We start from the raw sequence: 14,673 nt of genomic DNA, 5'->3' as shown, positions 1-14,673 counted from the left end.
CTGTCTCTTCTATTGAGGGGCTCAGTTGAGCCTGAAGGTTGACCTTCTGGCAAAGATTTATATGCATTGCTGTGCATTAATGAAACAAAATCCTAAAAATATACTGAATTTTTTGATGTTTTGTGTGCTTATTTATTAATATGATATGACCAATACAGCAGCTCCATTATCAAAATCTTATTTTGTCTATTTTAGAAACCAGTTTGAAAGGTGGATTAGAAATCTCAGTCGACTTAAATACAATTCTTAGAAATATGTTCAAAACAGAAACTGCCTACTGGCTTCAGCTGAACGAAGCATGTGTTCTGTACCCTGAACCTTTAGTTTGCAATTTGGCCTGCAGCTTGCTTATTCTGCCTAGTTTCTATGTTATTCCACTTAGCAGTTGTCATTAGTATTAACTACTTTGTTTCAATGGCAGGGAGTGAAGAGGAAAGCCCTGTCAGAGTATCAGTCCCAGGACGATAGTTCTGAAAACTCAGAAAGTAGTTTTCCGTTTAAATACACGTATGGTGTAAACGCATGGAAGCACTGGGTGAAGTCTCGACATGTAGATGAAGGTCTTCCAGAATTAGAGGAACTGAAATCAAGTAAGTATTTCCAAAAATCTGGCATCTGGATTTTTATTTGGTAGTGAGAATTGCTATATTTCCCTGTACTCTTCATCCTTTTAAAAACTGATTTTCAGATAGAATTTTAGTAGAAGTTTTCAAGTTTCCCTAATGCTCCCACAAGAGCTGGGATTATTTTACCACAGAAAGAGTTGCCAAACTCTTTTTCCTAAAGAAGTTTTGCCAACTTGGTTCTTACTGCTAGGTCTTATGCTTCTAGTGCAAGACAGCATAGAACCTTTCTAGGTCTTCTAACTTATCATGACCGTTTTGATTTTTGTTTGCATCCTATTTTTCCATGTGTTCTAACTTGTCTTGGACTTGGACTTTCCTGGACCTCTAGATTGCAAAGGAGGACATAACTACTTTTTGTCATGAAAAGAGAACTTCATTTGAGGCTGGCGTTACATTGCTTCGGAGCTCGGACACAATGTGGCCTTCACTCCTATGGAGTGTTGCTGTCCTTTCTGCAAGGCTCTTCCGTGTGCAGATTTACCCTGGGGAAAAGGAGGGCTCGCTACTCTTGTTCTTTAGCTCCCATATGCATTTTAGCGCAGTTGCATTACATTGTTCGATCTTTGGAAATTGCCACTTCCCCTGAAGGCCTCCCTCTAGAACGCTGTGTTCACTTGAGTATCCTGGATCAGTTCCTGCCTCTGTGTCATCCTCAGCTGTGCGTGACACTAAATTCTTCAGTAGGTGATACTGCATTTGGTTAATTAGACTTTATTCTGGTAGCCTTGTTTATTTTAATCTAGATCTAACGTTTGAACTACTTGGTACGTTTAAGCTCATTCGTTGGTTAGTGGAGAGGACATCAAACCAACTTCACCTTTTACTCCAAAAACACCCCCTCCCACCCCCAGCATGTAATAATACTGTTGTATAATGTAGCATTTTTTCTTTATTTTACAGCAAAGTCTGTGAAATTAAAGGAAGATCTATTATCACATACTTCAGCTGAGTTAAGCTATGGGTTGGCTCATTTTGTCAATGAAATTCGAAGGCCAAATGGAGAGAACTATGCACCTGACAGCATCTATTATCTGTGTCTTGGGATTCAGGAGGTTAGTAGAGGCTGTAGAGATGGGGAGTGGAGCTGATGATTTGACTCTTAATACATTTCAGTGGAAGAATGGAAATAATGCGAATATATTGGCTAAGAAGAGGCTAGGAGCTATTCTTAATATAATGGCTGTGATCTGGGACAGTCTGCTGTATAAATTACATTATAGAAACTTGTCCATATAGAAAACGAGTTTGCAAGACCCATTCTGAAGACTCAGATGGAAGCCGGTATATTGTAATAATTTTAAGCCTCTTACTTGGTGCAAGCAAGGAATTTGCAGTCTAAAGTGACACGTTTTTTCTAAATGCTGTACTTCAGTTTGGTTGCTAAAGATGGCTTAATGTAAAAGCAGAATGAAACAAGGATGAGCTGTAAAGGTTTACTAATTCAGTTACTTAGCAGACAGTGGAAGCAAGCTATTTGAAGTGCCTGCTGGGGAAACCTAATTTACCGAATTTTGAAGACTGGGAGCAGTCCATCTTATTTTCTGCAGTACAGAAAACGATGCTACTTAGAGTGTCCCATCCTCCTCCCGCCCTTTGGAATTATATTGTATAACAATATACATGTAATTGCATATTGTATGCAATTATATTATGTGCTTCTCTAAAGCAGAAGGGAGTCAGTTTAGATGTCTTGTAGCTGAAGGCAATAACATACCCTTAGGTACTTGGAAAAGCTATTCCTAAGCAGAAGATGTCTTAATTTTTGATGCGTGAGGCAGATCATAGATAAAATAAGCAATGTTCAGAACTGAAAACATTCATACAGAGAATTTCATTCAAGCTAATAGGGAATACAATGCGTCCATGATGTGGAAAACAAGCTGTTCACAATCTTTGTCATCCTCCTTGAACTGTTATAGTTAGGGCAGAGATTTTGAATTAAATAACAATAAAATAAATAATAATCTTTTAATCAAAATCTCTTTTAATAAATAGCACTTCCACTAATTTTTCTGTAATGAGATTATACAAAATTAAGGAGTTAACTGATATCTTTCCCTCATGGTTGAAATTTGGGAAGTGAGCATTCATAGTTTCACATTATAGTCAGTGTTGCTATAAAGCGTGTTTCAGTCTTGGCTAGCTTTCTGTCACTGCACCTGCATGATTTACTGTCCCTCTGTATCTTTCTGGTGAATTTAAAAAATTCATGTTTTCGCAGAGTGAACTGTGTTTCTATAAAATGCAACTCAGCTTACAGCTTTTCTCTTTTCACCTTTCTCTTCATGTCTTTGACATTGTCTATCCTGTCTGTTGGGGAAAGCTAGTTACACATCAAATTTGGGTTTTAAGCTTATCAAACCAACGTTTGTGTGACACAATAGAAATATTAGGAGTCCTAATACTTATATACCATACTGAAACATTAGAGGAACAACTTGTGATCATGTTACTGTAACTATTACTTACATTTGGTGTCCGATATTTTAATTCAGGTGACATTAACAGCCCATGTGGTCTGTTATGGCACAGTTGCGCCAGTGCTATTCAGACTCATAGGAAGATTTCACAAAGGCAGACAACAGAGTGAGGGACTGAAACGTGCAGGCATGGGAGCAGGCAAAGGTTGCAGCCAACACCTGTGTGCTACAGGGAAATTGTATGTATATGCACACGTGTTAGGGAAATACTCTTAGTGATCTTTCACCTTGTGAAGAAAGAGATTTAAACTTTCTTTAAGCTTAGTTGTATGCTAAATGCTACTTAGTTGTCTCAGCGTGCAACAAAACTCCATTACTTTATCGTTTTCTTACCCCTTCTTTCCATCTATGTGGGTACTTCTGAAATAGAGAAAAACTTAATACATTAAATCTTTACTATACAAGAGGTATTGGCTCTATTTAAATTGGAAGAGTTGCACAGAAAATTAAATAGTGCCAGATAGGGATAAAGTTATGCTAAAGATCAGCAATATTTTATTAACTTAGAGTAAAACTTAATAATGTGTACTTCAGAAGAAGAGCGCAACAAAGGCATGGGGTAGAAAAAGAACATTTTCCCCTGCAGAAGAATTACTGCACTCACTCTGGCTGAGTACTGGCTCAAGGTTGGACCTTTTCCAGATGAGTGTATTGTGGTTTCAGCACAGTTGAAATGCTTAAGAGTCTTCAAGTCTTAATTTATTTTTCTGACTTTGCACTTGAAATAATTGAATGTTTTTCTTGAGGGAAACACTTGGAAAATCTGTTCCAGCAAACTAGTCCCTGAGTCAAACCAATATTTTTTCAGCTCAGGTTCATTTGCAATTGAAGTTGTTCTCCCTCAGGCCAGAAACGGCTCATTAATAGTTTTGATAAATCTGAAGCATTACTTTTCAAAACGTAACACTTTAAAGTAAGAGTTGTCACATGATAGGGTGGACATCTGACAGAAGGGTTCATCCAGATAGAGGGAAGGTGTTCACCTGCCTTGCTCCTCTGCTGTATAGTGGCCTTCACTCTTTGCCCCAGTACAGATTTTTTTTTTTTTTAATGTCGCATGTGGGAGTGATAGGGGAAAGTCTGCAGTATTTACTGCAGCAGGAGTAGAAATGGTCTCAGTACACTGCTAGAGAGGGAGTTAAAGTCCATTTAGTTGGTCACCTTTTCTCATGTCCTGATAAATCTATGCCTACATATACTCAGGAAAATCGTAATGAAACAACAGCGCATAATTTAATAAGAAATCTGATAGTGGGGTGCTTTGGGGGAAATTCAGGCTGATAGAGCTTGGCAGATTCTTGTCTGAAAAGCGTTGTGGGCAGTAACTCACGCTGTTCTCCACTGTGGGACTCAGCGGCATGTCCAGCTCCTTCCTATTAGGTATGGTTTAGTTAGATCTCGTCTTAAGTGAAACTTCTTGTGCTGCTCCTGCACCCCTCTAGAATTTGTAGAGGTTGTGGTATAGCAATGAAGCTTGGTTGATGCATGTCTGGTTAGTGCAGGAGTAGGAGAGACTGCAACATGTCCATATTCTGTAGACCCTGCAGTGCTAACGGTCCCAGTACTTCACAGATTTCTGCTAGGGGTGTCAGGGTTGGGCCGAACGCTTATTCTGAACCAGGAAATAAAAATATTTTTGGTCCAGTTCTCAGTTGCGCGGTGGGGTTGGTTTTGAATTGGTTTTCAAACTGTTTTCAGTTTCACTCCTAGTATTCAGTAGTGACCCATGTGAGTGTTTAATACAAAACAGAGAAAAAGAAAATTCACTGTGGAAAAATGTGTAAGGGAACACATGGTAAAACCCTGTGAAGCTTATAGTAAGTCGTATTGTCTGGTTTAGAGTTGCATTATAAAGTCAAAATTGCTGTATGCAGAGATAAGGAAGTCAAGATACGCTGAACTGCTTAGTATAAACGAGTGCTATGTTTAATGTTATTTCAAGTATGTGTACAGAAATAGATGCTATTTCCAGAAGTGAGTACATTTTTTCTGTCTATCAGTTTTATTGCATTCACTAGCAACGGGCTTGTTCACACAAAGATAACATTGAAGTGGAAATTTTAAGTAGCCAATCCTCCGTTTCTTAGAAATGTCTCCAGAGAGGATAATGTCAAATACTGCTATAGCCTTTGGTCATTAATTCTTGGTAAAGGTTCAAAAGAGTTTCTTGTCTGCGAGGTCAAGAGGGTTAAGATAATTAGATTGCAGAATAGAACGGTGCAAGGTGCCTTCCTATTATTTTTCTTGCACTGCCGCATGTTATTTCCACAAACATATGGGAGCTTTTTTGCTCTGATTTCTACGTTGAAGATGCTTGTGGCAGTGTCCAGAGTCCACATTTAAAATGTCAGTTTCTTGCTAAATGGTTTTTCTACTTTGAAGACCTAATGGGAGCAAAAGATACATTAGTATTTTTTCAGTGGTGTCCTATTCACTAATACAATGTTGGATGCAACAGAATTTTAGAGAGAAGTATAATGAGTATGGGGTTGTAATTAATGTGCTTCATATCCAATTAGAAATTTACAACATACATTGTATTGCAAGTAACTTTTAACTGCAAATTATTGGAAAAGTTTCCTTGTTTTATTTTTGGATGCTATTTTTATATGAGTGCAATCATTGTGCTAGAAAAGAACCTTGTAGAACAGAGTTTGTTTTAGTTTGACATTGTAATTATTCTCTGTCCCTCTCTTCTTTGTAGTATTTATATGGAAGTAATCGAAAAGACAACATATTTATTGATCCAATCTACCAGACGTTTGAACAGGAATTAAATAAAATTCTTAGAAGTTGGCAACCAAGCATACTTCCAGATGGTAATTTTATTTTGGTCATGTATGTTCTTCATCTCTTAATAGTTCTATACTCTTAAGCATGCAGATAGAAACAAACACTTTATACATTGCGACAGTGACTGATGAAAAATCAAAAACATCTCCTGTAAGAGTGACTAAGACTGTACCTGTTCTTATTGTCTCGTTTCTCAGTAATCCATGTTGCAAGAGCTGATTTTTTAACTGCCTTTTAATTTTAAATCATCCATTTTCAGAAGAGAAAGTTAGAATAAGCAGCTGGTCTTTGACCTTTTCTTTTTACCTGAGCTGAATTCGTTTTTCCCCACATGGGTTCTCAAATGGGAAATAGGCAGGGCTGGGTGGGCTATGTGTGGGAAGAGCTAATGAACGGGTGCATTAAGCCCCTCTTAGCTGGAGTAGGAGACTTCTCTGCTCTAAGTCTTTTGCTCATAAGGAACTTCAATTCACAGAGAAAACAGAAGTACAGTCTTCTAGGAGATTTCTCCCAGGAGATCAGTACTGGTACCAAGCTGAAGAATCCGTTATTCTTCCATCTGTGTCACAACCTTCTTGGGAGTGAGGGATCCTCCTTACTCACCCTTTTCATCTGCCTCCTTGATATGGTCTTGTCTCTTTGAAGCTTCAGAGGGCCACTGTGCATGGCTGTCCCTAAACCCCGATAAGGCCTACAGTCCTTTCCAAGTGAGATTTCCTTGGCAGTGAGAAAGGGGGAGGAGTAGCTATTTGGAAGCCTTGCACGAGCAGAATAAAACAAACTCATAAACATATTTTTTATGAAGGGACTAAGACTCGACACGTGGTTTTGTGTAGTAACATAGTGGGTGAGCCACATATAAGAAGTGCTACTGAACTAATTAAATAGAAACATGCTCGGTGTGGAATTGCATGTGCCAACATTTCCCATTGACTTTCTCTTCCTTGAACAGCAGGTGTCTGTGTCTTTAAGACTTGGTTTTGAAGATATGGGCATACAGTTAAGCGTGCCTGTTAGAGGCTCCTGTCTTGAACATTTCATTAAGTCAAAAGAAACTTGATTCTTTTATGTGCGGACAGTTTATGAGCTAATCCATTATATTTTCTCTAATATACTTTTTTTTGAAGGGTCGATATTCTCTCGAGTTGAAGAAGATTATCTTTGGAGGATTAAACAACTAGGATCGCACTCACCAGTCGCTCTTCTGAATACTCTGTTCTACTTTAACACTAAGTATTTTGGCCTGAAAACAGTGGAGCAGCACTTAAGACTTTCTTTTGGCACTGTTTTTAGACAGTGGAAAAAAAATCCTCTAACAATGGAAAGCAAAGCTTGTCTTCGATACCAAGTGTCTTCCCTGTGCAGAGCTGATAATGAAGGTACTATGACAGTTCCAAAATAAGTATTGCAGGAGCATCCACGTTTCACTCCGCTGAGGGACGCTTGGGCCTCTTGCCAGGAGCCTTAGGTCTATATTTGCATGAAGTGTAGCAGCTTTCAGCTAGTGGGTCTGTCATAGGAGTGTATGGTCTGTGGAGACTACAAGGTCTCTGCGTTAATTGTTCCCTTTGAGCCCACTGGTCTCCATGCCAAATGATGGCACTTCGTTGTGGCTATGGGTTACGTTTCCATTTACAGATGTACATAGCCATGGGGACTGCATTGCAGTGCTTAGTGGGTTGTGCCTTAGTCACCCCAGTCTGGGATGTTTGCTGAAAAATGTAACGTAACATCAAGTTATGGCTTAGAGGTTGTTGGTTTTCTTTTTAAAGATAAAATTACTACTGGAAAAAGGAAACATGAAGATGACGAACCAATATTTGAACAAATTGAAAACACGTCGGATCCAGCTAGATGCCCTGTGAAAATGTTCGAGTGCTACCTGTCTAAAAGGTAAGTATTAGATGGGGTAACACAGAAGTGTTCTAGAGTAGACTTGGTATAAAAGGGGAATGTTTTGGTGCAAGATGAAATAATGCTCAAGCAAAGTGAATGAATTGAGATCGTCTGAAAAAAATATCTATATGAAAAGCCTGAAATGTCCAATTCTGTATCTGGGCAACACATGCGGAAAGTGTGTGAGCAGCAGAGTACTTTACTTCAATGTTAACGGTCAAGGACTTCCTCTGGGAATGGTGGTGTGATTCCGTTTTCTTACCTAGGAACACCAAGTATCTCTGTAGAGAATTACCAGCAAGGGATCTGGTAGGTTTTGCTGTTGAGGGTGTCTGTTGTGAGGGCCCTGTCTGCTCAGTAAGAATTTGATCGAGACAGTGGACCTGCTTCATTTTAACTCTTCAGGAATTTGAAACTTAAATATTTTTGATATACCTAATTTGAAAGTATGCTCACAATATTTTTGTTGTAGGAAAAAAATTAGGACAGTAACCCAGCGTTTAGCAATGGTTTTCTTCCTTCCGATCTGCTCAGAAATTAATGCATTAAAAAGAAAAGCTTAGGGAAATCTGAAAAAAATCAGTCCAGCAGTGAAGTGTTTTGGAAGTGTTTGAAAACAGGATTTTATGGGAAGTATGTATATTTTTTTAATTAGACCATCCATTAGAGCGACTGATCTAATGAAGATTTTTTTGTAACTGTAAATGGAATATAGGCAAATGGTACAACAGAAGAAAAATCACATCATATATATGGTACCGTAAATCAAATGAAGTAAGAACCTCGACACGTACTGGGGAACAGCATCTTCCTCTTAAAAGTGAAGAAAGAGTTTACATATAATGTAGGCAGAAGCCCAAATAAATATGATTTTACAAAGAGGAATAAGTAAAAAGTAACTTGTGGCATTCTGTCAACGCAAGCAGCTGTTTTTCAGAAATTTATTTAATTCTGGTTGTACCAAATATTTTTTTGCCTTTACACTGACCCCTTCCTCAGTGTGAAGGGGGTATATTATTACAATGTTGAAGCGGGATTTTTGAACTGCTGCTACACAGCCGGTAGGGGGAGAACAAATCACTTTTTTGTTGAGAAACATCTCAGCTTTAGGAGGGGAGGGAAAGCAGTTAAACCCCTTTGGGGCATCGTTTACGGTGTAGTTTCAAGTTCCACTTTCTCATAACTGTTGCTCACTGTTGCTGACTAGAGTACCAGACTGGTTCCGCTTCTGATAACATAAACCTTGCGTCTGTGAAGAAGTAAGTTTTATAAAAACGTTTAACACTTTAAAAACTATTGTAGTTGAACTATTGTAAAATTGATGGTAATACCTGTTGTTTGACATATGCTTTGCAATCAGTGGACGTTTAAAGCTGAAGTTTAGGGGATCCTCTGAATCACAGCTGTGGGAAATGTTTTCTTGCTTTTCCCTACACAAATAGTGGCTCATGAAAAAGTAGGAAGGAGTTTAAAATGAAGTATGAAGATATTTTAAACTGTCATAGTTTAGCTTCTAATCTGAGTCTTAATCTGATTTATGTGAGAACAGAAAAAGCCAACATTCACCCCAGCAGGTGAAGATCAACACCTAAAATTTTATCCACCAGTTTCTAAAGATGAGCTTGATATGTTCACCAAAGACACATGAAGTACAGCTGGCTCCTGAAGTCGGCAATATTTGGGAAGGGGAGAGCAGCATGAGTGAGCACTTGTAAATGCAGAGCTGAAAATTATTTTCTGAGACTTGCCTAAAGGGACAAAATGTTAGAATTTCCTTAAGAGTCTTCTCTGGTGGCTTAGAGGATATATCTGATTTGGATCAAGCATGTATATGAAATCCAAACTGTAGTAGATCACGAATTAAGGGATTTTAAGACTGCTAGTGACCAAGCCTTTGAGGAAACTAGAGAGGAGGAGGAGGAGGAGGGGTTTTAGCTTTCTGTTGTATTTCTGTGCATCTCTCAAAAATACAGTCCTTCCTTTTCAAGGGAACACCAGGCTCTGTATTCAAAAACAGTCGCATCACACAGCGGTAAGAGCAATTACTTACCTCACTGTTGAGGCCTGTTTTCAAATCACAGAGAAACTGTTGATCAAGGTTCCTAAATACATGGAAAGTACTTTCTAATTTAGCGAGTCCTGGAGCTGCTAATTTCTGCGAGCTGGGAAAGAGTATGCTCTCCTCTCTGGTCTCATTGCTCAATCTTAGGCACCCGCTCTCAGCTGTCCTGAGCCAGGACGTGGGGCTAGCTGTGCCTTGACTCTGCCCCGGCACCGCTCTTTCAAGGCAGCGTTTCTCCACAATAATTTTCGTTTCTGACTTTTCTAAGGACAATTAGAGTTTTGCTTACCCAGGGTGTTAGAAATGACAACATAGTAATCTGTCCTATGAGACTTAATTTTTCTGACTTTTTTTTTTTTTCTCCTCCTTTTAGTCCACAGAATCTGAATCAGAGAATGGACTTGTTCTATCTGCAGCCGGACTGTTCAGTCTCCTCGGACAGCCCTATCTGGTATACTTCCGTGTCACTGGACCGCAACACTTTGGAAAATATGCTCGTACGGGTTCTTTTAGTAAAAGATATTTATGATAAAGACAATTACGAACTGGATGAAGACATAGATTAAAACATCTTCCAAAAACAGTCAAGAAAACAAACAGCATTAGATATAGTCATGCTGCTAGACCTTTATTATGGAAAACATTTCAAGTTTACCCTTTGTTTTATGAGTTTTGTAGCAGTGTGTACCCTCACCTGGGTATTACCATGTAAATAGTCTGTGAGTGAAAGTTTCCATTATTCTGCATAGTGGTTTTAGGATACTTAACAAACACACTTCAGATTCTTTTTTTTTATTATTATTTATTTGATTAGGTATGTTTGTAACTTTTTACATTGCAAAATATGAATGAGAATGTGCCATGTGTAATTTTTTTTCTTGTAGTAAGAAACATCCATATTGCACAACTCTGCTGTTGCAAGCTCCCTTGAAAGGTGGCTCTTTTAATGGGTTCTTAAACCGGATGGTTGTGTATGGGTAGCACTACTAAAGTTTAGAACTTGCTGTGTCTTTCAGAATTTTTAAATAAATTGTAAACTAATAGGTTTTTTACTTTTTAGTTACTGAAGCCTTATAAGGTTGTGTAGAGAGATTCCATCTTATGTACCAAAAATAGACAAAAGAGAATGCTGTCAATATTGGTGTACTGTAATGTGAATCTATCTGGTGAAAACATTTTTTGTTGCCCTTATTAAAACCTTAGTGTCCTTTCCTTATTTGTGACTCTCTCTCAATTGCCCCTACAAATAAAAATATCTATATCTATATCTATCTATCTATATATATATATATAAAATAAATGAATATAAGCTTAAAGCATGTGATCATCAAGACATGTATTTTGTAAAAAAAAAAAAAAAAAGAAAGAAAGAAAAAAAAGAAAAAAGTAAAAAGAAATGTCTGATGACAATGCTATATAATTCTTTTCCATCTTTACTTTTTTCACCATAAATGCTGGTACCTCATATTACTGTAAATCTGTCCTCTGTAGCCTTAGTGAAAGGTATTTTAATGCTGTGTTACATAAAGTAATACAGTATACTAAATTTTTTACTTTTTTTGTCCTTTCATTGGTGTACTAAAATATAGTTAATACTTGACTATGGGTGGGAAAATTCTTTTAACTAATGCCTCCATTCAAAAGCCATATGACACATGATGTTGCAGAAAGTTGTTGAAAGATTATTTTTTCTAAGAAAACTCCTTCTATATCCTTTCATTGTGCTTATTTTGCAGAAGCAGTCTGATTTCCAGATATATGTTTAGCTGCTTAAGTTTTGTTACTTGCTCTTGTTGAATTAATGTGAGCAATTTGGTGGTTCATGCAATGATTCTCCTATTGTACTCAAATGGTAGAATATTCTGCTATAAAGTAGTCGTAAGTTTGGCTTTCCTGAATGCTTTTAAGTATCTGTTGAGAGGAATCATCCATTAAAGGGAAACATTCTGTGTGTATGTATGTGTGTATGTATATCTATACATACATAGATAAGTGTAAATATACACACACACACATACACACACACATATATATATATTACCACCTTAGGATTCATTTCTTGCAAGGGCTGTATGACTTTCATTTTCCTTAGCTTAAAAGAATGCACATGGGGAGTCATATTTCTATATAGAAAAATAAAGCTTCAGTTGCTTTGTTTTATTAAGCAAGCTTATTTAAATTTCTACTATTCTTGTGTGTCCATGAGTTTGTATTAATTTTGGCTGTATCACTATTTCAAAAGTAGGTGGGTATGTACATGTTTAACTTTTCATTTATTCTGGTGGCTTTATCCCTCCTGGGCAGTTGAGAAATATCACACAACAACAGTCAGTAGATCACTGAGCAGCTTCAATGCTCTTTTCCTTTTATAAGTTACCTGTGAGAGTACACAGGAACTTAGTTCATTAATGCTTATGTTTTCAAGCAACAGCCATAGAGTTGTGCTCGTGTATGTGCCCATATAAAAGCGATGATAAAATCAGGAATTACAATCACAGAGTTTTCTGGGAGCTCTCTAGTTGAACACAGGAACTGACTGTATGTTAAATTTTAAGCAGAGGAGTCATCTGTACTATTTACCTGTCCAAAATGCTGTATGTGCTTAGCTTGAAATATTTCATTTAAACATACATTTAACTGTTTTGATAAATAGCAGTAAGGATCTATCATATCCCCTGCTCTCTAGTTCAGACTTCAAGTACTTCAGCGTGGGCTTCAGTTTCTCCCTGTTTAGGACAGTGCTTAACTACAAACTTTTAACATGAAGGTTAGAGTATCCTAAATCAGGACTAAAATTAAGTGCGTGTGTTGAAGGTTTTAGCTTAAACCGAGTTTAAATTGTTCTCAAAATCAGATTATGGCTATTCCTTAAATAAGGTCAGTCTTTAATATGGCATGCTGAAGGACTGATATACGTTTTCAGTGTCACCAGGGAGTGAATACTCCCTTAAGTTTATCAGAAACCGCGTTATCGTGAATCCCTCCTACTCTCCACCCAATATTCACCTTCCATTAGTAAAAATATTCAGGTTAGGTTTTGAAGTAGAAAGTTTTGCATATCGATCTATGTTGGATATTTGAAGATGGTTGTCAAGAAAATAACTTTTATTCCAGAAGATGGAGCTATTGCATCATCAGCAGTAATATTTCTCCAGTGTTTAGTGTGTTTAGTTCAAACCTTGTAAACTGCTGAGATATCGCAGTCGAGAAGGCATCATGGCTCAATACATGTAGTTATTCCAAAAATTGAATGGTGATGCAAAATCCAATAAAAGGCCTTAGTTCTGAAAAAATGAAGACAGGCAATTTTGTAATCATTAGGAGTTGCGCACGAGTATTTTTTTCTTTTAAAGAGCTGTGAGCAACTGGACTAGAATCAGGTTGGTGTCAAGGAGTTACCGGACAAATTACTGTGCAGGAAAATGTACGATGCCCTGCTCCGTGTAGAGCTTCTTAGTTAATGACACATATGAGAGACCTTCCCTCACTTTCCACCTTAAGAAAGAAGTGTGAAGCAGTAACCTGTCTCTTTTGCCCAGGTGTTTGCTCTGGCACAGCTCCCCTGAGAAGGGCAGCATAGGAGCTGTTCTGCATCCATGATCCACGTTTAGCCCTGCAGATGGTACCCGTCATGCAGTCCAGCCAAGACATGATTTTCCTAACTCTTTTCAAAACATGTCACCATGTGCTCTATATCTCCTCAATATGAGACCTAGTTTGGAACAATTCACAGGTAAAAAGTAGCCTCAAGGTCTTAAGAAAATTAGAAGGCAGCACTAGGCAAACTACGTGGAAAATACAGTTTAGAGTGAAAGTAGAGGTAATTTCATGCAATTTTCAAATAAATTTGCCTTGTTGGTTATATTTTTTGCTATTAATATTTCCATGCAGTCATTTGGGGGGTATGAGAAAAAATGCAACCCAGGTGTTTTTGTAATTACTAAACTGAGCTATGAGTGCCTAAATTATGACAGTTATTTTTTATTGAACAAAAGGCTGTGGTTGTGAAGTAATTTCAACATGCATAAAGTTAATTGTCTTAAAAACGCTAACAGAGTGGATATACCATGCAGCAAAATTTGTTTTCTTAATATCTATGGCTTTGTCCTGTGAGATGCTGTGTAAATACATGGGAAAGCAGGATAGGTGGCCCACAAAGCCTGCAGTCCCAAAACGAGGTGATGGGTCTTGCATGGAAGAGAAAAGGCATAACAGTGATCGCATTTCCTTTTTTGCTGTCTTTTTTAGTGTACAGAAGTTTTTTCCCGTTCTAATGTTCGTTTTCCCATTTTTTTTCTGTTACTGTTAGGAAGGGTGGTTAAATATGTCCATTTCATTCTTATAAGCATCTTACTGTTTTGTTCATTACGCTCATGTTATACGTGATGTGTATGATGGAGAATAAGTTCACTGGGAACTTTTCTACCTCTTCTTGCACTGGAGGAACATGATGACTCTCAGGGAAACTGGAAGAAATTCAAGACATTTTAAGGTCAAGAAATTAATAAGACTTAAAATAGTATTAGAGCATTATATGGGGAACAAGTCTGTCCAGGTCATGATAGCAAATGCCGACAATGTTTTGGAAGTATATGTAAAGCTACCTTGAAGCTTTAATTGCCCTTTTTTAGGATTAGAGTGAAACCTTAGGGGTCTTTGTCTATCTCCTGAAGAAGATGCTTGTGGCTGCAGCTCCGGTTATATTTCCCAGGGGCCTGATTAGGTGTGGCAACTTCTAATTTGTCAAGTCGGAAATAAATCTAGCAGCTTTTCAGCTTGAAATGTTGACATATAAAAGCCTTAGCATGTGAACCCT

General features: G+C 37.7%; 1 protein-coding gene across 13 annotated transcripts in view; it reads left to right on the top strand.

The window, feature by feature from the left end:
* ZMYM2 (zinc finger MYM-type containing 2) overlaps window positions 1-11,069 on the top strand; it is a 91,321-nt gene extending 80,252 nt beyond the window's left edge. For all 13 annotated transcript variants that reach the window (XM_068930285.1, XM_009686597.2, XM_009686594.2 and 10 more), the window contains 6 exons: window positions 422-590; window positions 1,527-1,678; window positions 5,811-5,925; window positions 7,027-7,278; window positions 7,672-7,792; window positions 10,231-11,069. In XM_068930285.1, coding sequence (XP_068786386.1) covers window positions 422-590; window positions 1,527-1,678; window positions 5,811-5,925; window positions 7,027-7,278; window positions 7,672-7,792; window positions 10,231-10,423 — 1,002 coding nt within the window. In that variant the 3' untranslated portion in view covers window positions 10,424-11,069. The remainder of the gene's footprint in view (window positions 1-421; window positions 591-1,526; window positions 1,679-5,810; window positions 5,926-7,026; window positions 7,279-7,671; window positions 7,793-10,230) is intronic.
* The last annotated feature ends 3,604 nt before the right edge of the window (window positions 11,070-14,673 follow it).

Source organism: Struthio camelus, chromosome 1 (genome assembly GCF_040807025.1).
Source record: "Struthio camelus isolate bStrCam1 chromosome 1, bStrCam1.hap1, whole genome shotgun sequence".
Taxonomy (NCBI): domain Eukaryota; kingdom Metazoa; phylum Chordata; class Aves; order Struthioniformes; family Struthionidae; genus Struthio; species Struthio camelus.
Note: the sequence above shows the minus strand (reverse complement) of the source record. Positions and strands in the feature narration are given on the sequence as shown.